Source organism: Parasteatoda tepidariorum, chromosome 5 (assembly GCF_043381705.1).
Source record: "Parasteatoda tepidariorum isolate YZ-2023 chromosome 5, CAS_Ptep_4.0, whole genome shotgun sequence".
NCBI classification, from domain to species: domain Eukaryota; kingdom Metazoa; phylum Arthropoda; class Arachnida; order Araneae; family Theridiidae; genus Parasteatoda; species Parasteatoda tepidariorum.
Genome location: NC_092208.1, coordinates 38,670,417 through 38,691,644, shown reverse-complemented (window position 1 = coordinate 38,691,644; position 21,228 = coordinate 38,670,417). Strand labels below are relative to the sequence as shown.

Here is a 21,228-nt window from a genome sequence, read left to right as displayed (position 1 = left end):
TACTCAATTTACTCTATCAACTATCTACAATCAACTTTGCGGTAGAACAGTTTAACGAGGACCAATACAGCACACCCTCGGTCCCTACGCAGACTAATCCAAGTGATCACCCACCCGCACGACTTCTGTGATCTGCTGGGAACCGCGTCTTAACGATCAGTCCACTGCGGGACGGAAACTTACGGAAGGATTTCTAAACACATACGCCGTATATCTAGGTACGCAGCAATATGTTTTGTCAAAATCATTTACATTTTTTCTACCTATAATGCGATTCCTAACTCAATGAGAAATGAGACAACTAGCTAGTACATGCGACTCTTTTCGAGACTTGCTGAAGAGTATGAGACGGAGGGGGTGGGGCTGTTGACATGGAACTGGTTTTTCTCTACAGATTGCGTATTCGAGCATTGCGATCGCGAATACGCAATCAGTTCCAAGTCTAGACCCCCTTCCTCTTCTCCTGTAGTACGATATCTTCCCCTTTCCTATGATATTTTTCTACTTTTAAAAATTTTCCCGACACTTTCTTTTAGAACTATGTTAAATGTAGTTTTTAGTTCCGCATAGTTTGATCATTTAAAAGTTTTAATCTATTTGAAAATTAAGACGGAAACTAACGTACTTCCTTCTCCTGTGACTCTCCACAAGCTAATGGTGAAAGCATGAAGCATGCAAAGTGTTCCCAGCCATCTGTAGCCCCTTTGGATTTCTCTCTTTCACGGGTTCTAACTCGCATACTTGAATTTCATTTGTACAGTGAAAACGGTCTTTCATTCATCTTAGTCAGACTGCCGATTTTTAACGTCATAGAAATCCATGAAGATGCTTTTTATTGGTAATTTTAAATCATTTGATCTTCTATTAAAACCAATGAGAAGTTGGAACGCAGGTTTAATACCAGTCTGAATGTCTATTATCAGATCACATGGATACTTTTTTGCAGCTGTTTTTTTTTATTTTTTAAATCTGCTAACGGGTCGAGGATATTTTGAAATGAAGACAAAACTAAAAATGAAGAAAAACATTGGGTTGTAGGAAGTTTTGGATTGTCGAGTTAGGAAGTGTATATTAGTTATTTTAAGGTTTTTAGAACATATGCTCCATACTATTATGAAAAATTTTGGAAATAAAGAATTACAGTGATGGTTTTATGTATATACAATGTTTGACGACGGGCATTGTGCATGTGTGTTAGTGTTGTGAAACTATTATTGAGCCAATTGGTATTTAATAAGGATAAAACTTTGGGATGCATTCTTTAAGAAAATGGTTTTATAGACCTAAGGTATGTAAATTATTTTAATTCAACAACAATATTCTTAATAATAGTTGATAAATGCTGTAGTTGAATTTCGCATTCATGTGTGGCTTCATAATTGGGACATACTACGATATCCGACACAATTAGATAATAGATTGTAAAATGTATTTTTTGATACTCAGAAAAGAACTGGTTTTAAATAGTTTATTTATTTCTATACTAATGCACTATATTTTAAAATTGAGGGGAAAATGACACTTCTTGAACTTGTTTTATAATTCGAAAGCTTCATATTCTTTTTAATGTGCTATTATTAGTATTTGTGGTTAAAATTAAGCTACTTTCTTAAATATCTCTATCGAAACTTCACGTTTGCCTTTGATATATGCATAAAAACTTATGTTACGATGCGCATTAAGTAATAAACATTATGGTCTGCTATTTTCACTTAGATTATTAAAATTTATCATAATCTAGCTATGGTAGCTTAGAAACTACTTAGGAATACTTATAAAAATATTTCAAAAATAATAGCGGCCAGTTTGTATATTACTAAAGATTAATGAGTTCGTCATATTATTACTAGGGAACTACACTAGGGTATAATGAACAATAATTTTATTTAGCACAAAGATTTGTGTCTTGAGTAGCTAGGTGATAGCTCTTGAGCGGAATTTAATATTTTGCTACAAGACTTAATAATTGAAAATGTTTTGCAGTTGTTAAAATAATTAACTCTTATTAAGTAAATCATTATTGTTTTCTTTATTTAAATTTTATTTTGCCAAAAAAATTCCAAAAAAAGTACCTTAATTAGTTAAATGTCAAATAATGCTTTATATGTCTACATAACATAACCAAACAAAATTTCTTAATAGCATCTAAAATTTTTATCACTACTTAGACATAAATTGCTATTTAATGACATGAAAGTAAACAGTGGTCAGCAAGGGGCTTGGATATGTTGCCTCATAAGTCTCAGTTTTGTAAGCCTTCTTCTTTAGGGAGTGATAATGAGTTATTTTAAAGGATTTCTGTTCTAAATTAGATTTTAATTTCTGTTATAGCAAGTTTATTATTTGCCAAATTATTTTATTAATAACTTTAGTTATTTATACACATAGATTTGTTAATACCTAAAAAGTTTAGATGTAGTACTTGGAACTAAATTTATACCTACTTACTATTATTAAGGTAAATATAATTAAATAATGATTTCACTCTTTGTGTATTCCTTATTTATTTGTATTTTTTTCTATTAAATTTTAAGATATCCTACAAATCAGTTTTTATAAAGTCTTATAAAAATTATTTCACCGTAAGTGATAGTAATACAGTTGACCATTGCTGAATGTTATCTGCTAGATTAGTTCTATAGTTGTGATGTACCTATTTGTTTTGTTCTTTTTCCTATTATCTTCTGCTTATTTTGAAAGGTATAATAAACCTTTTTCAATTAGATAAGGGGCAATTCCATGGCGGATAACATTGCATTTTGATAATATTTCTATTTTTAAACTTTTTTTTTTTCATTAATAAATAATAATTTTCTTTAAAAATTATATAGGATATTTTTCAATGGTCTATTAGTATAGTTACTCATTTAAAAATAGGGTAAAAAGTTTTGAAGATTTATTTAGAATAAAAATATTAAATGTTACTGACGTTACATGGGGTAAAATATATTTATATTTAGAATTTCTCATTCTGTAAGCAATAAAAGGATTATTATTTTAAAATTTATCTGAAAAAAGCTTCCAAGTTAAGAGGAAACATGGAAGTACACATGAAATGAAACATAAAATGGCAAATAGAGAAAAAGATATTGCAAATTATGTTAACATTATAAACTATTTTATTGTTACATAACATTTAAAAGCAATTGTTTTTATATTATATCTAAAATATTTATTAAAATACTAAGTAATTTATTAACCGATTCGTTTATGCTATTAAATGTTTATTTTTTAATTTTGTCTTCTCTATCATGGAATTGCCCCAACTATCATTTTATTTCATTCTAATTTTGAAACACTGTTATTCCTGGGTAACATAAAAATAAAAATGATTTGCTACATTATGCTACTGTAGTCTAGTATTATTTAAAGGTTGGAAAGAGGGATGAAATTTTATTTTTTATCATTAGAAATGGATAATAATATTTATACATTAAATTAATTTGAAACTTTTTCTGAATCTGTAATGAAAAAACATAATTATAATAAATTTAATTTTTATGTATTCTCATTTTTTTTGCATGCTTTGTTATTTTTTAAAAATTAAATTTCTAAAAGATAACAGAATTTCAATTTTTAATAAAAGTATCAGGGTTGGGTTTTTGACGTCAAAAAGTAGTTTTTGACATGACAAGGGTATAATACTGGTTTAAACCGTCAAAAACCTCAAAAACTGAAGTTTGCCAAGAAAATATATAAACTTCAAAACTACCAACAGTTGCCATGCATTATATTGAAATTTAATTATACTATAGGTAATCAGCAGGTTTTAAAATATTTTTTAATTAAAATTAAGGTAAAATAACAGATTTAAAATCTCAGAAATTTATATTCAAATGCATGTGCAGAAAAATTTTGCACAAAAATTGTTTAAATATTTATATTTAAAAAAAAATTTTTTTTTTTTTTTGATACTTAAGAAAATTAAAAGTTTATTACTATGCATTTTTGACATATAAGGAACATATAACTAATATTTATAAGGAACTTACAAGTTATGTTGTATAAATACAAACTTGATACAAGTGTATAAAAAAAAATTTTAATGTTATACCGAATATCTTTATTATCCAGTATGTTAATTTGAATTTAAAAGTAGTTATATTTGTGAATAATGATAAATATAATTCATATTGTTTATTATATTTATTTATAATTATTACACTTATCATTTTAAAACAATTTTTACCTCTTAATTTTTTTTTCTCCACTTGTATTAAGAATACAAATAATGCATATCTTGAAAGCAAGAAGTAATTATTCAACAGCTGAATATTTAGATATTCAACAAAACTATATCGTATTCAGCAAAATGAAATTCACAAGTATTTGGATAAACTAAATTTTCAGCATAGTAAATGAATAGGCTGAATATACTGTAAATCGACACTAACTACTCTGTGTATTTAACAGAAAGCACTTAAATTTGTATTGTCTTATGTTAAAAAGATTATTAAGAAGATTTAAAAGAATATTAAAAAGATTTTTCTTTAAAAGAAGATGTCTAATGTACAAAACTGCTAATGTTTATCTTTAAAAATGTCTAATTTTTAGTATAATCTATACTATACACTAAATTTGGTTATAAATAAATTTCTTAATAATATCACTGCAGATTTTCAATAACACATGAAAATGAATACATAATATTACAAAAGATGTGAGTTTTCAAAAGTACAAGATTTTGGTTACTATTCAAAATATAAGTGTTTCTTCAAAATTTTAAATTTATTTTTTCTAGAACATATTTAGAAACACTATCCTTTATAAAAAATATATAAATTTTATGTATTAATTAAATTTCACATATGAATATAGGTTTTTGACATTTTCGACATTTTTGACAGTGAGGTTTTTGACGTGACGGTTTAAACCATGGTTTAAACTGTCAAAAACTGTCACATGTCAAAAACCTGCCAACCCTGAAAAGTATTTAGTTTTATTCTAGATTAATTTTAATGTTTAATAAAAATTAATATAATTGCTTTTATGTAAGGATGATCTACTTTGTAATACACAGCCAATTTGTAATATCTTAAATTTAATTGAACTGATGAAAAACTTAGATTTAAACTTAGATTAGGAAGCTGTACTGCTAGATTTAATTTTCGAGTTTAAACAAATACTTCATCTGTGAGATATTTTGATTAATGCATACATATTAATAATGTAGCTTCAATTTTATCAGAAGCGGCAATTCATTAGGGTAAGGTCTTACTTTTTGACAGCAGATTCGTAGATTTATACCTATTGCCTATGGATTATTTTTCTTTCTTTAAATATTAGCATTAAAGTATTCGGGAAAACTCAAACTGTATTCTTCCTAATCATGGTTAGATTTTAACTCACAATTTTTTAAATGTTAATTTTTTTCTAGTGTTAAAAGGTCTTTTTCTAACATCTTTTTTTCCGAAAATGCTTTTTCTGCCTAGTTCCAAGAGTAAATCATGAATGCAAATTTGATATTGGTGTGTTTGAAATTTAGCAGTAGAATTTAGATATGTAGAACTGTATTGAATCTTTTAATTTCCAAATTTTAATGTTATGCTGTGTTGCACTGAAGCTGACAATATACAAGTGTATACAATGGCACAGCTAAGATCGGGTTTTGTGGAATATAACCTCTCCCAGGAATCATACTCAAGAATTAAATCAACTGCTGATCAGTCAGAAAAGGGAATTGATTTAAAAGAAGCTATTACAGAGTGAAAATGCATAAAACACAATACAAATAGAAGGTAAAATATTTCTCTGGAGCTGTGTGAGGAGGAATGAAAATAAATACATGCGTTTGAAATGTCCAAAAATAAAAAAACTTTTGTAAGAAAAATAGAAAAAGTGTGAGGCAGGAAATAATTCTAAAAATTAACAAAGTCAAATATGTACAATTCAAAGTGAAGATAAGAGTTCAAATTTTAATTTAAAAGAAATAGTTGACAATTATATATTTGATAATATATTTATTATAAATATTTTACACACTGGGTTCGTCACACCCGCTTATTGTCTTATGGTTCTTATTAACTATAGTTAAAAATAGTTAATTGTTTAAAATAATTCTTATTTAAACTGTTGTGTACTGAAAATTTATGGGTATTAAAGCAATTCTTTTTTGGCTGCACCATTGATTAATTGTGTTCCATTGTTGACTAAACTTGTTCTGATTGGTTTAACTTGTTGTGTATAGATTCTGATAGAAAGCATAAGAAATTGGGTATTTGCATTTCAAGAAGATTACGATAGCCCACACATGTGGCCAATGATGTTAGCACATAGTTTATGAGCAAAATGGCATGTTAAAGTTGAGCTAAGTTTCTTCACATAAGTAAGAATGTTAATTAAATGCAACGCCGTATTATATCGAATTTGTTGAAATATAATTTTTTCTCCTCTACGTCTTTTATTTTACTTAGATTTTTTATTTTTTTTATGTATTTTATTGTAACCGTGATATATTTTTGTTTTGTGTACATGGCAATTTTGGTACATAATTAGTTTATTTATCTTCTATGTGGCTGTCTTTGTGCTAAGTAGGAAAGATATATATAGTGAAAGAATTGAATATGTTCTACATGGCTGTCATTGTGCTATGTAAGGAATATATGTACATTGAAAGATTTGAAATTTTCATGACAGAAACTTTCTCAAAAAATATATAGAATGTGTCACTTAGGAGAATTGATACTTCACCGGCTTGGCTTTATTTGAAATAGAATAATAACAGTTGTTAACGTAAACATATGCCACATTTCAACACACTATCAGATATCAACACTACGTCACTTGCAGGTATCCCATTTATGATGTTATAGTTACATTTTTTTTACTATGAAAGATTGAGTTTTATAAAAACAATTGAATTAATAGGAGTAAAAGTCAAAAATAATTTGAAGTTTAAGAATCTCAAAATAATAAAAAATATCAAGCTGTAGCATATTGACTGTATTCTGTTTATATTTATATCCTATTTATGCAGAATTTAATATAAAAATTCCTTTTCGACACACATTGAAAACCAGAAAATAAAAAGCATTTATTTTACATCAGTAGTGCAAAATCTTTTTTAGGGAGGTGAAAACTAATGAACTATCAGTTTAGTTTTTTGATGCCAGTTTCCAAATTTTTAATTACTTGTGTAGTAAAAACAATCAATTTGTTATACAAATTAAATTATTAAGTACTGGAAATAATGTAGCTTTTATTAAGAATGTATTGAAGTGTAAAAAGCCTGAAGTTTGTTTTCATTGTAATATTTATGAAATTTTTTTAATTTTCATGCCAAGGATGGTATCTATAAATTTAAATTTTGTAAGGGTTTTTTAAATTTTAAAATCTTATTATGGGGATAAAATGACCCAATCATGGTGCTCTGAAGGTTAAGAATCATCATTTTTTTTTCTCCTCTCCTAAAGCTTGGAAATGTTTCACAAGCACTTGTTGGGAATTATAAGTTATGGCTATTTAAACTTTTCAGTTAATTAACAGTCTTTGCTTAGATCTAAAAGCTACAATTATCAAATTTAAAAAGCTGGCATGATATTTATTTTGGACGAGGTAATTTTTATGGCCTAGTCCTATAAATTTGTTTAAATTACTATTCAAAAAGGCTAAGTATAATGTCGCGTGCAAAAAAAAAAAAAAAAATGTTTACAAAACTTATATAAAGATAAAAGAAAAAAAAAAAAAACGTACGCGGAAGTTTCTGTTTCATCATGTGAATATCAATTTTAAAGTGTTTAAAAAAGTCAACCTTTAAAAAAAAATTACTGGGGCTGGTTGTATCATTTAATGAAGGAAAGTAAGGAATTTGCAGATTTTGAAAGTAAAAAGAATAAAAGAGTTAGTTGAAAGGGAATAAAAATCGAAGTTAGGAAAAAAAAATCGGGCCGCTGATTCTTCAAACGGGTCGTTGCACTGTGGGAATGAGAATAATAACGGGAGTTCTTCCGCAAAATATTTTTCGAACAGGGAAAAAAACTAATGTTGAAGGATTCGCTTGATTGTTTACTGACAAGAAAAAAAAAAATCGCGTGATGTGATGTTTTTCATTTTTTTAAATTTTTTCTTAGGATTGCACTAGTGTCATTGCCTAACACATACTTCCATCTAAACCTTTTAATAGTTTACTGGTTACAACTCTAAGTTTGTTCTTAGTGGTTATGGTTAATGAAAAGTAAAGGGGGACTAAGTTCGTCGAAGGCTCCGTCGTAATTTGAAATTATGCTTTTTTGCGAATAATATGCTATGTTTATAAATGCTGCGAGTTTGCAACTTTTTCTCATGACTGCTAGGTCAAGTTCAACCTATCTAAAGCCTGCACTGCCTACGCTTATTTTGAAATTGGCGCAAAACGTCAATATGGAGAAAAGCGTTGGTGGTCTAATTTTTTAATATTTAAAAACTTACTCCAATACTGCATTACCTGGGCTCATAAAAATTTGCAAAAATTGAGAATTAGGCAGTGATGGAAGAATAAGAGACAGGCTAGGAAAAATGTCGCCAAATTAGCGATATTTGTAAAAGTTTAATAACTCTTAAAATTTTATTTAATGTAGTATATTCGGCGATTTCTGAGTGAGACAAAAGACACGCCAAGGTTAGGCGATTGGGGAGTGATGTGTCCAGCCCGCTTTGCGCAGGAGCATATATTTCAAGGTTTATAACTTTAATAACGTTATTATAATGTCATTATGAATTGACACGCGCTAATAAACTGTAAATATTCATTTAGGTTTAGTTTTAAAATTATGAAGTATATTTCCCCCCCGGCTTGTTTGCTGTCTGTTGTATGTCCAGAAGCTGCTTCGTTCACAGTACTTAAAGCAATTTCAATATTTATTACTAATTTGTAGTTGCTTCGTGTAAGAAATTGTCTTTTTTTTTCTTTCTACCGAGTCTAGGAATAGTTTTCATTTGTCAGGTAATTTCTCCCAATTTACTTTTTTTTCCCCTCTTTTTTTTGTTGTTGTTGTAATTTTGAACTCCTTTTTAACTGATTTTTGTATGACCAGTTATATGCGGCGTGCCTAAGATTTAGATATTTAGTAATTTTAAATGTTGATGTAGATGCATTGCTGTGATTATTGCATGCTAACCTTTTCTTTTTTTTTGTCTGAATGTTTTGTTAATGTTAAAAATTCATTTTTATTTTTACAGCTTTACCGAATTTCGCTTATATCTTTTAAACATGAATGATTTTCTTAACCATTTGCTCTGTTCAGAAATTCACAGATATGCTTACTAAAATAGTCTGCTGCAACTAACTGCTAAGCAGCGTTAAATGTTCAATGCCTTTTAGAAATTGAAATAATTTATTTTATATTTTTGATTCGAATCACGTGCGTCATCAGGGGTCTGTTTAGAAGAAATTTGGGTCCGTTAACGGACCCTTCACGAAATATCTTTTCATAAAAACGGACCCTTCACAAATTTGTTTATCTTCATTATTATTTTGTTAATCGAATAAACCCTTTTCAGGGCAGAAAACAAGAAAGATGGATGTAAACGAATTAAGTTTTGTCTTCGGCAGACGATTCTTCCATTATTCGTCCGAAATGAATATTCTGCGTTCAGCAGTATAGGCTAAATACCAAATAATTGTATGTTGCATCTCTAATTTAGTAGCAGCAATTGTTGTTTATTTTTTAAAATTTAATTTTTTTAATTATAATTTTACAGTGTTGAGCATAATCTTGTATGTCTTTACAATTTAAAAACTCCTTGAAAAAGTTTTTTTTGCAATAACGGACCCTGTTTGCAGAAATTCATAAAAGCGGACCCTGATTGAAAAAATGTGAGTAATTTTTTCACAATTTCACGAAAAACGGACCTTTCACAAAATGTCTGGACAGACTCCTGGTCATTTATATTTGAGTCGACGTGTACATCGCGTCGATTTTGTGACACTCATTTTGACGTGCGTAGCACGTCTTTCGAGCACAAATGGTTACTTTTTTTTTGTTAAATTAAGTCTTAAATGTGTTGTAAAAACTTTTATATAAAAATTATTATTTAAACAGTGATAAGCAGCTTTGCTGTTGCTGCAGTATTATGTCCGCTATTTTAGGCGATAAATTTAGGGCTTATCCTTTCGAGCTAAATAACTAATAAACAACTAATTTCATACTTATTTACGCTAGCTTTGTTAGAATATTCTTCAGGATGTGTGACATAGATTTTTAAATGAATGCGAAATACACAAATCCTTTCTCGATTTTCTCCTGGCGAAAGAAACGTTAAGTTTCTTTTTGAAGGCCAAGTTTAAGTCGTGGTTTTTGTTTCTGTAAAAATGTTACTCATTTATTTTGCTAAAGAATTTCTCTTCATTCGCAATGAGTATTATTTGGCTAACTTTGACACGCAATAACTCGTAGAAGAAATAATATACCCTGTCAGATCTCACATAAGTTCATGTACTTGCATTGTGATCCTATGGGAACATCAGCATTGTTACTCCCTGTAGTTAGAATTTTTCCAAGCAGTTAAATAAAAATATTTTTTTGGAAGGCCGTGATTAAAGTTTTCAGAAATTGTATTTACCTTATTTGTAGACTATAATTAATGGAAACAATTACGTAATTATTTCCTTTTTGAAAAACGAAGCATTTAAAAAAAAGGTAGATTTTTTAAAATTTCTAGGCATTTTTTGTAATCTAGAAAGAATATCAATTTTTTGTTTTCTGTTTTGCATCAACATACATTAATTTTGCTTTCTATTTCGCATATAGTCCACTACCTAACATACTAACTTTTCCTGTATAAAAACGAATTTTTGGAACTGCTGTTATTCAAAATTGGATTAAAATTGCAGTTTAAAATTTGTGAAAACATTTGCGTGTTTGGATTTTCTTTTGAATAGCAGAAAATCTTGAGAAATGTCGTTTTTGTCAAGTAATAAGTATTTTTGCGATATATGAGAGCGTGTTTTGTGTGAAAACAACCATTAAGTGATTTATTCTATATAATCCATCCCAATTTCTCTTACAAATAGTCTTTACAAATTTTCATTAAAGTAGTACAATTGTGGAGCTTGGTTCAAAGACGAAGTTAAAGTTTAGGTTTGCAAATTATTGGCAATAGTCAATTTAAATTAAAAAGGCTAAGAGGTTTTTATAATTCCCACAGTTGTGCCTGGTCTTTGTACTTATCGATAGCAATATTGGCCGTGGCATGTATTAAAATTTTTTCCTTTTTACGAAGCCCTAAATTTTTTTAAAGTTTTGATCACGGTCTTTCAAAATATCTCAGCAATTTCGAAATGTAAAATTTTTTGGTGAAAATTTTAGCGAATTTTTTTTTTCCCCCTCACAGAAATACAATAAGTAGGTGCATGAAAAATGAGAAACCTAGCACCTGCATAAAATATACACCCTGGCGTGTTCAACCGTATTTTATGATGGAAATAGTAACAATAAAAAAAGTTTAATTTTTTACTTGTGTATATTGTTTAACGTGATTATGTTAATCAACTAGATATAATAGCTACAGATTCTTCCTGATTTTTCAGAAAATTTTATTCTTATACTTAAAGTGAAAATTTAGCTCTTCTATTTAATTTTAGAATTTATTCATTAATTTAGGAATGCTTTTAACTACCACTGCAAATGAATTAATTAAACATATATACAAATATATTTGTTTATAATTTATTTTTCATTTCCCTTCCTTTTTCAAAAATCATTTTTGAAAACAGCCAACGTTGGCAGGTATGATACTATATATCCATTAATTAAATAGATCTATAACATTTTTTATTTTATGATCTTGTTATTTGTTTATTAAAAACTTATGATTTTGTTATTTGTTTATTAAAAACTTAAAGCTATACATTATTTGTTCCCTTGAATATTTAAATCCAATCTGTTTTGGTCGATTGCCTTGATGTGTTTGTTTACCCTCTTGCCATATGCACTTCGCTTTTGATATGTTTGAGTGTTTTCTTTATCTCAAGGTCAGAGTCGCGGATTATACTTTAGGTAAAAAATGCATGCACACGGGTTTGAGTGTACAGATAGCAATCGGTTATGTTCTCACGCAAGGACAGTGTTTCAAGGTGTGGGGACAACCGCCGGTGTTGACGCGTTTTCGAGGGCAATTGACGCAAAAACCTTGGGATTCTTCGCTTTTATTTGCACTTTTCATGTGGAGATGCGTTATCAAACTTCGATTTCTTTCCTTCTCTAAAGCATCATGACCTTTATGTCAATGCTTAGATGTTGCTTCTCTGTTTACACGTCATGATGGCTTGGTTTATTAGTTTTATGTCCTTATAAATGTTGCATCTAATTTTAGGCATATATAAATTAAAGGTGAAAAAATCTATATATAACGTGCAATAAATTCGCATTATATACAGAATATGTAAAGGAGTTAAAAAAATTAAATGCTTCTAACAAATTAAGATGGAAAAATTTATTAAACTGATTCATTCTTGCGTTCTCTTTTAGAATGAAATGAAAATATTTCCTCATCCATGCCGAAAGTGGTATGGCCGAAAAAGGTTTCTTCATAACGCTTTTTGTCTGGTTTACGAGTAGCAAAATGTCCGGCCGTAGCACTTTTGTCCTAGATCGGACCAAGTCCGTACGTAATGGTGTATCGGTTAAATGCATTTCTTCTTGATTCATAAAATTTTCAGTTAAAGCGATACTTTCATTGTAACTTTAATTATATTTTTAAATTAAACCTCATCTTGTGTATCATTGTTTTTATGAAACCACTTTTTCAAACAGCGAAGAAGAAAAAATAGTAAGAAATAAAAGCCGCTATTTATTTATTTTTATTCCCCCCTTCCACATTATGTTACAAATCTAAAAGTAGAAACCTATATTCAGTTTTAATTTCAGACTTACGGTTTACAAATCTTCAGTAGTAAATATATGCATTTTTATAAAAACTATTTCACAATGCCTGACCCCATTGCCACTATCATACTTTCGGTCAACTGAAATTGTGAAGCCTTTAATCAGGGTGCGTAGCGGTTTTTAAAAAGTGTTTAAAGGTGCTTATTTTCGATTATCGTTTTTTAAAAGCCCTTAAAGGTGTTTTTTTCATTAGGTGTTTTTAAAAAGTGCTTAATTTTCCCTTTATCCTGTTGCTTTTAGCCATGTATTATGCAAAGAGACACTGTTCTTATTGTTCTATTCGACGTTTTCGCAATTAATTCAAACCCAATCTATTTCGGCCTACCGTCAGCCTTAGCGTATGAAAACGCCATAAATTTCATGATTTTTGACAATTGTCAAAAACTATGCCAAAAGTTTTTTTTCTTTTGACACGATGGTTAAATCCGTATAAAACCGTCAATTATCAAGAACTTGCCAACCCTGCCTAATTATATTTTTTATAAGTGCTTAAAAATATTTTTGAGTGCTAAAAAAGGTGCTTATTTTTTGTTGAAAAATTTGGCTACGCACCCTGTTAATAAACTCCTAACCCACAATGGGCTGCCGCGGGTGTGCTTTACTTTTATATGAGAATGCCCTCACCGACATTTATTAATGTCTGTTCCATCAGTCGTACCTGTATGTTAATGAATGTTTGTAATGTTTAGGTTAAGTTTGAGCTTGTTTTAATAATATATTTATTTTTACGCCGAATGACACTTATTTCATTTTTCTACTCCCCCCCCCTTAGTTACTGATATTTTTAATATATTAGATAAATCTTTGCTTTTTGTGACGAAAATGGATTGTTATTAATACTAATGTCTTTGTGTAGAAATTATAAAATATTTAAGTACAAAATAGTCTGCATCCTTAAGTATAGACATATGATTCTGCTTTTCTTCAACTCTGTTTTATTTCGTTGTTCCAAGTGCAGCAATAAAAAATAGCCGTTTGAATGCGAATGGCCAATGGAATAAAGAAATCTTAATGTCCGTAATGCGTTTCCTGATAAATAAATTGCGTGTGTGTGTTTGTACCAGTAAAAGAATTTACCTATTTTTATGACATTTCCATGTGACTTTGTTTGTTGCCATCGGACAAAAAGAAAAAATATCCCACCCACTTTTTTTTCTGATGCAGACGGTTGATTTCGTCATAAGTGACTCACCGAATGGCCCTTTCTCAAAAGGTTGCTCGTAACCTACGTATAAGCTTTATGCTTCCGCCTTGAATTTCCAGAAATCTCATTTTAAGAAATATAAAAGGTTTACTCCTTTTTTCTACTTCCTAGCTTCTTGTTTTCAAACAGTGTATTGTTTTTTCTTTCTTCTTTTTTTTACTTCTACATGTATCTCACGTTTTTTGTTTTTGAAGTTCCATCGTCGAACAAATGCCTTTTAAAGAGTTTAGAAATAAAATTAATAACAAATCTTTTCGAGGTCTTATGTTTTTATTTTGAATCAAATATGACTGAATAAACTGACTGGGGATAATGGTTCTCATTTTGGGGGCAACATACCTTTGGGGGTAGACCGAAAATAACCACTCGCTACGTGACGAGTCTATAAGAATAAGTGGGACTTAAATAAAATAAACAACCTGTTACTTTTCGCCTTTTCTATTTATTTTTTATAATTTTTTTTAAACATCGCTTAGTGATTAAAGTACATCAATGTAGGGACTATGGAAAATAAAATTTTTTTAAATTGTCCAATGTCACCAGTCAAAATTTTTAGAATTCATGAATTTGTGGTGGAAAGATTCATGTGGAAGGAGAGTTCTTTAACAATTCATATTTTAAATTGAATGTACTTAGCCTCCCCGAATATTTTTACTTGAAGTTCTTTAAAGTCAGTATGTTTAACTAAATTTTGTCACACGTTTATGTTATTTTTATTGTTGAATTAAATTTTTTATAGCCGTAAATTATTTCCTTTGGTGAATTTTTTAAAAAAAGAAAATTACAAAAAGTGGCTATTAACTGAAAATGATCTTTCAATACCGGCCACCGATTTATTCGGTTTGAGGAAAAAATGGCTACTAACTGAAAATTTGAATTTTCAGGTCTACTTTGGGGTGTATTTTAACGTTACAAGGGGAATGAACATAAAATTAGTTTAAATGCGGGATTTTCATTTAATATATGACTTTTCATTGATGAAAGTTAAATTGTAAGCTTCGATTGATAAGGAAAAGTTCGATAGCAGGTGTGCTATCGAAGTTATGTGTTATCGAAGTGCTATCAATTGAGGTTGATTGTTTTTATAAATAATTAATTTTAGTTAATGTCTATAAAATGCTACTTTTATTTAAGTTTTAATGTTTGTTATCAATATCTACTATTTTTTGTGTGTTTATTTTATGCACCGCATTGGAAAAAAAAATTGAATCTAAATGTATATTATGTATACATTTTTTAGTTTTCAAAATGATTTAGCGATAATATTATAAATGGCAGCAAGAGAAAATGTAGGTAGAGAATTTGTTCAGAATTAGAATGCCCTTGCTTTTTGTAAGGGGATTCTCATAATAAGGTTGTTTTGAGATTGTTTCAAGGTAAATTACATAATTGTGAATGTTCTTTTTAAACTGTTTTTACGATAACTACGTTTGTGCTTCATGTACTTATGATTTATTCTCTCTTTTGTAATTCTCAGGATAGGAAAACTGCTGTCTTAGCAACAGTAAAATCTCAAATTTGGATAAATTTTATAATCATTTATTTTTATCTTATAATTACGTTATCTGAAACTTATCTGTTCTTTTAAGCGGTATAAGTTCCTTTTCCAGTCCTTTACTGAAACACCTAGAATTAAATTGAATTGATTTTGCCTTTTTTGGTACACTTAGAGTTATTTTGTATTCTACTCATAGGCATGTAGTAGTTTATGAATAAATTTTTTTTGTTCTAGTGCCAAATACTCTAAATCGATTTATCTGTGAGTGGGCACGGACGGCATTTTATTTATTAATTCCTACTGGCCAATAAGGAAGTAAAATAGAGCATTAATTATACAAACCGAGAACAACGAGTTATCGTTGCTCTGCTTTCATCCGTATCTCATCTATATTGTACAACGAACGGCCCATCGTTCTGTGACATTTACAGTATCACCTTTGCTCGTCCTTCAACCTGGAATGAACCGTTCATTTTATTCGTGCCGTTATTATATTAGTCATCTTGTTTTACTCAGAAATGAGTAAATTTTATCTTTGTTCCCAGCAATACTCGTGTAAATAGTTGTTTTTTTTATCCATTTACTTTCTGTAACTTAGCGATGGATATTGTCTGAGCATTTCTTTGGCAAACCAGAGCTATTGTTATCTGTATTGCGTTTTTTCAATTTGATATGTAAATCTTCCCGTTTTGTTATGAAATCTAATTTCAGTAATTTCATATTTAATTTAAAGTATTGATATGCAGACACAACTTGTGTGCCGCGGGGCAAGAGTAACTCTCGAAATTAATAATTTGGCTCTTGAACATTAATAAATATTATGTAGGTAGCTTTTTTTTTTTTTAAGTAACATATGAAATATATTTTTTCAGCCAGTCAAATAATATTATTTAATTAGTGGACTGCTCCCCCTGCTCGCTAACGCTCGCCAACCCCCGAAAATTGCTACGCAATTTATATGGTTTCCTTCGCAAACCAAGCTCGCTTCGCTCGCTACTAACTTAGGTACATTGCAAATGCACAAAATTCTAAGAATTTAAAACAATCGTTCAAATCCATATAACAACTTTTTTTTTAAAAAAAAAATTACATCTTTTTAGTAAATACTAAGTCATTAAAATAAATTTGAATTCAAATAAATGACGTGTAATTCGTTAAACCTATTAGAAATGTGCTATAGTATAAAATCTTAAGATAAAATTTCTAAAACTGATATCTCTTTAAAAAGGTTAAAATTTTGGCTATAATTAAGTCTATTAAAAATTGAAATAAGTGAATTGCAATGGAAAAACCTGCATAAACAAATAAATTCTAGTAAAACAAATAAATTCGTGATATAAATCAAAAATCGTAAAATAAATTCGTAATATATAAATTCGTGAAAAAAAGCGCTTTCGACAAAATACTAAAATAGAGATCTATCGACAAAGACTACTCACTTCTGCCTAGCTTATGCTCTCTCTGGTTATTTCAGTTTCCGTTTTTAAAAGCGCTATATGTTGAGCCACCTCAGCTAGATTTGACATGTGACATTTTTAGCGGCAATCATTGGTCGATTTTCTAGCGTTGCCATTCGGGGAGTTGTAATGAGGCTTTTTTTTGTCGCCGTGTAAGAGAAATATATATATAGATTGTTTATTATTTTTTGGTTACTAGGAGGCTCTGTTTCTTGCCCGCTATCGCTTGCCGATCCTCATTGATTAGAATTGATTAATAAATTATTTCACGATCTGATTTTACTCTGCTTGTTCCTTCTACTTGCCTACCTAGGGCGAATTTCCCATTGAGTGGCTAAAAATCGAGATATCGAATAGGTATTTTTGGTATGAAGAAGAATTAATCGTACATTAGAAAAAGAAACTTTGCAATTTCATCACACCAAAACTAATTAGAAATTTTAACGAATTACGATGTATTGTTTCTTTTCAAAGAGAGTTAGTGGACGCAACGAGGTCTAATTCTACTGCTAATAGTTTTCGCTGTATTAAATGAAGTGGGAAAAAGATTAATAAATAAAATATCTTCAATTATTAAACAAATAAACTCAAAAACTTAAGTTCTTTTAGTTAAAATTTGTTACAGTCCACTGTTTGACATGGCTTTCCAACTCTCGGAACTTGTAACTCAGTTCAGATCGCTTTGCTCACTCATATTGAAAATAAATAAAATATGTTTGTTAAAATAATTTATGTTTTGAAAAAAATAAATTCAAATCGAAAAAGTGCTTTTATTTCTTTTTCTTATTTATTTTTTAAATTTTTTCCTGATCTTACTTATTAGAAGTTGAAGAAATGTTTCATCAATATAGAATAAAAATTCTTATTAAAAAGTCAAAATGAAAACTCAAGTAAAGACATTTTAAAAGTTCTTAATTTAAAAACTTAATTCTAATTCGGCAGTAAATTATTAAATTCAACTTGAAATTCTAACAATTTTATGTGACACACATATATTTAAGATTTAATGTTATTAAAATAAATTAAAATAATTCTTTGCTAATGAATAAAAATGTAAATGGAATCAGAAACAGGAAAAAGAGGATATCGAAGACGCGCTAAATTACGTTTCCTTCCAAAATACAGAGAAAAAAAGAATTTATCGCTAGTCTTTCGGAGTTGCGTATGAAAACTTTAAATAAAATTTAAATCCTCGAAATTTGAAATAATTAGAAATTGAAAACTTAGAGAAGGAAATTTTTTTTTCTGCAGTCGTAAGAGTGCATGGTTGCAAAAACTTTACAATAAAAATGATTAGTTTACATTAAAAAATCTGAAAGATCGTCTATATAAAATATTTTATTATTCCAAAACTAATTCGAAATTTAAACTAAGTGAGACGTCTGGCTCATCACATATCGGAATACGTGGCTGCAAAAAACCACAATCGCCCTGCTGATAGTTTTCGCTGAAGAATATAAAAACGACTTTAGGCTTAAAATAACACTATAATTAATGACAGCACTTTTGAAATTTTGACATCAAAATGTTGCTTATACAATATTTTAGAAATGTACAAAATTTGATATTTTATTTAGTGGTTTTTGAGTGTGAAGCCCCCTTGTCTAAAAAGACCAGCCGGCTTTTAGTAAAGACAGATTTTTGTTAACATTTTTTTTTTATCTTGTTATTCAAGGTTAGCATATGTATATTTGAATTCAATTTAATGATTAATATTCATTAAAAAGCAGAGCTACAATTTGTTATGGTAATTAACATGATGCAGATGCATAATATGTCTTATACTGCAATATTCAAAAATATAAACGTTTATGCTACCAAGCAATTATTACTGCGTACTACAAGTTATATAATGCCACTAGGATTTTAGATGTTTTCTTGTCTTTAAGTTGCGGAAATTTGGCTTTTTCTTTTTCAGAATAAAACTTTATTTTCAGAAACACTGTAAGTAATAATAGATTTATGAAATAAATATGAGCTACAAAATAAATAAGCCAGTTTTAAGATGTTTAGTGTACTAATGTTTTAAATATACATAAAAACATTTATAACCGAAAAATATAAGGTTTAAGTTTCCATAGTGTTTTACGGAGTAGATATAATAATAAAAAAATTTCATCCATTTATTTTATCTTTAATTTCTATTTTTTTTATCACATTATCATAGATTTATTTAAGAAAAATTGTTTTATAAATCTTACCATCAATTTCTTCCTATTGATAGTTTCTTTTTTAAATGTAGTTTCAAATAAGATGTAAAACATTATATTAAAAAAAACTGGTAGCTAAATAGAATTATTTTTAATGGCCACTGAAAGGGTTATTTGTTTTTTTATTTTATTATTACAATTTATAACATTAAAGGTAAATATTTAATAAGATATTTGTACTAGTTAAAATGTTTACTGTGCAGATTAATTATTGTATTTTTCCTTTCAACTTTTTTTTTTGTTTACTTTTATTCAGTTAGTTTTTACTTTTATTTCTTGAAAGCTTATTACATAACTAGTTAAAAAAATGTTAGTAGTTATTGTGATGCAATTCACCCTATTTACGTAGAAACCAACTCAAAATCACTTTAAACATATTAGTCATGTTCTCAAGCATCCCAGTTAGTGCTTTAAATTGCTTCTGAATAAGCGTTTTTTAAAGTTTTGCTAAATATTGTTTTTAACAGGAATTTTCTTCAAAACTGTAACATCCGTTCCAAATATTAATGACAACATATTTGGTTGTAAAAGTTGGGAAATTATTATAATTCCAAGTAGTTTAGAATTATTGTCGCTTTTAAAGTTTACAGCTGTTGCATTAAACTAACAAGTTTCGAAAGTGCAAATCTGCTGTTCCATTTAGTTCCTAATATCCAATCACACCTCTGTAATTTTTTAAAACAGAATTGTGTTTCTTTCATTTGATCTCATTTTTGAAAAATATTTTGTTTTAATAAAAATCCACCTTTTTTCAGTGGTTAAAAAAAGAAAAACTGTTCGGTTGGCAACCCTCCTACACAGAACTTTTTCTTCTTTTTAAATAAAGAGATTCTTGCTACTGTTCTGTTTATTATTGTCTCTGAGCGAGCCTAAATTTAATTATAACCAAATCGTCTTGCAAATTTTGTTAGCTAGAGTTCAACGCTTGCGGTGAAACGTAATTTCTGAGAATGTTGTTAAAATAAAACTGGACAAAATGAATAGGAAAATTCGATTAAGATCATCACAATATTCAATAACTGTATAAGTAACTTTAAAAATAGAACTTGTTTTCTGAATAGTGTACTTATTTAATAAATGTTTATTTATTAATATTTTTTTTGTACTATTTTTTATTTTCTGTTTCTTTTTTATAAACCTCTAAATGTCTAGACTTGTACCTACGTATATTCCTTTTACAATCAATGCTCTCTTTTTTTTAAAATTATTACTTATACAATTTGTACTTGAGTAAAAAAAATTAGTTTAGCGGTGTGAGTCATACATGTTTTTTTAATATAAGAAACTTATAACACCAATCATGTTTAAGATTAAAGCTTTATGTAATTATCGTTGCTCCCAATATGGCAATTTTTAGTTATTGTATACCGCTGTCAAAAAAAAAAAGTTGCTCTTGTTTAAAAAAATTAAAAACATATTTTACATATTTTTTTTAATCTAATGAATAAAAATAGAGAGCCAAAAACATTTTGAATTATTTTTGTGACATTTTTACCTTAAGCTTTAAAATTACCAATATTTTCCACAACTGGTGATTTCAATACTGAATATCGCCGTAGAATATATTTTAATGGTTCGTAATTGTCTTTGAATTAGATTTATAGTTCATTAATATTTCATAAGACTAGTTTAATAGCATCTATTATTTTTTTTCCAATAATGACAGGATTTATTATTGTCAAGAATTTTTCTAAATTGAGTAAGACCTGTCGTAAATTTAGTAATACTGGTCAGTACTTGGTATTGATGAACTCGAGCTAACTATACCCGCCCGAACTCAATAACTTGAAATCCAAGACTGAGATCGATAGGATTTTCTCCTAAATAGGTTAATAATTCCAAAAAGATAGTTAAAATTCGGGAACATATCAGATAAATTGTTTTAGATTTGCGAATGGCTATTTTCGAATCCCTATATTTAATATTTTAATGGTTTATGCTTAATAGCTTTTACTTGTTTTTTATACTAAACCATATTTTTATTTTGTTTAGTTTG

General features: G+C 28.5%; 1 protein-coding gene across 1 annotated transcript in view; it reads left to right on the top strand.

The window, feature by feature from the left end:
* The first annotated feature begins 902 nt into the window (after window positions 1-902).
* LOC107440467 (lateral signaling target protein 2 homolog) overlaps window positions 903-21,228 on the top strand; it is a 65,961-nt gene continuing 45,635 nt past the window's right edge. The window contains exon 1 of the mRNA XM_016053385.3: window positions 903-1,288. Coding sequence (XP_015908871.2) covers window positions 1,253-1,288 — 36 coding nt within the window. The 5' untranslated portion in view covers window positions 903-1,252. The remainder of the gene's footprint in view (window positions 1,289-21,228) is intronic.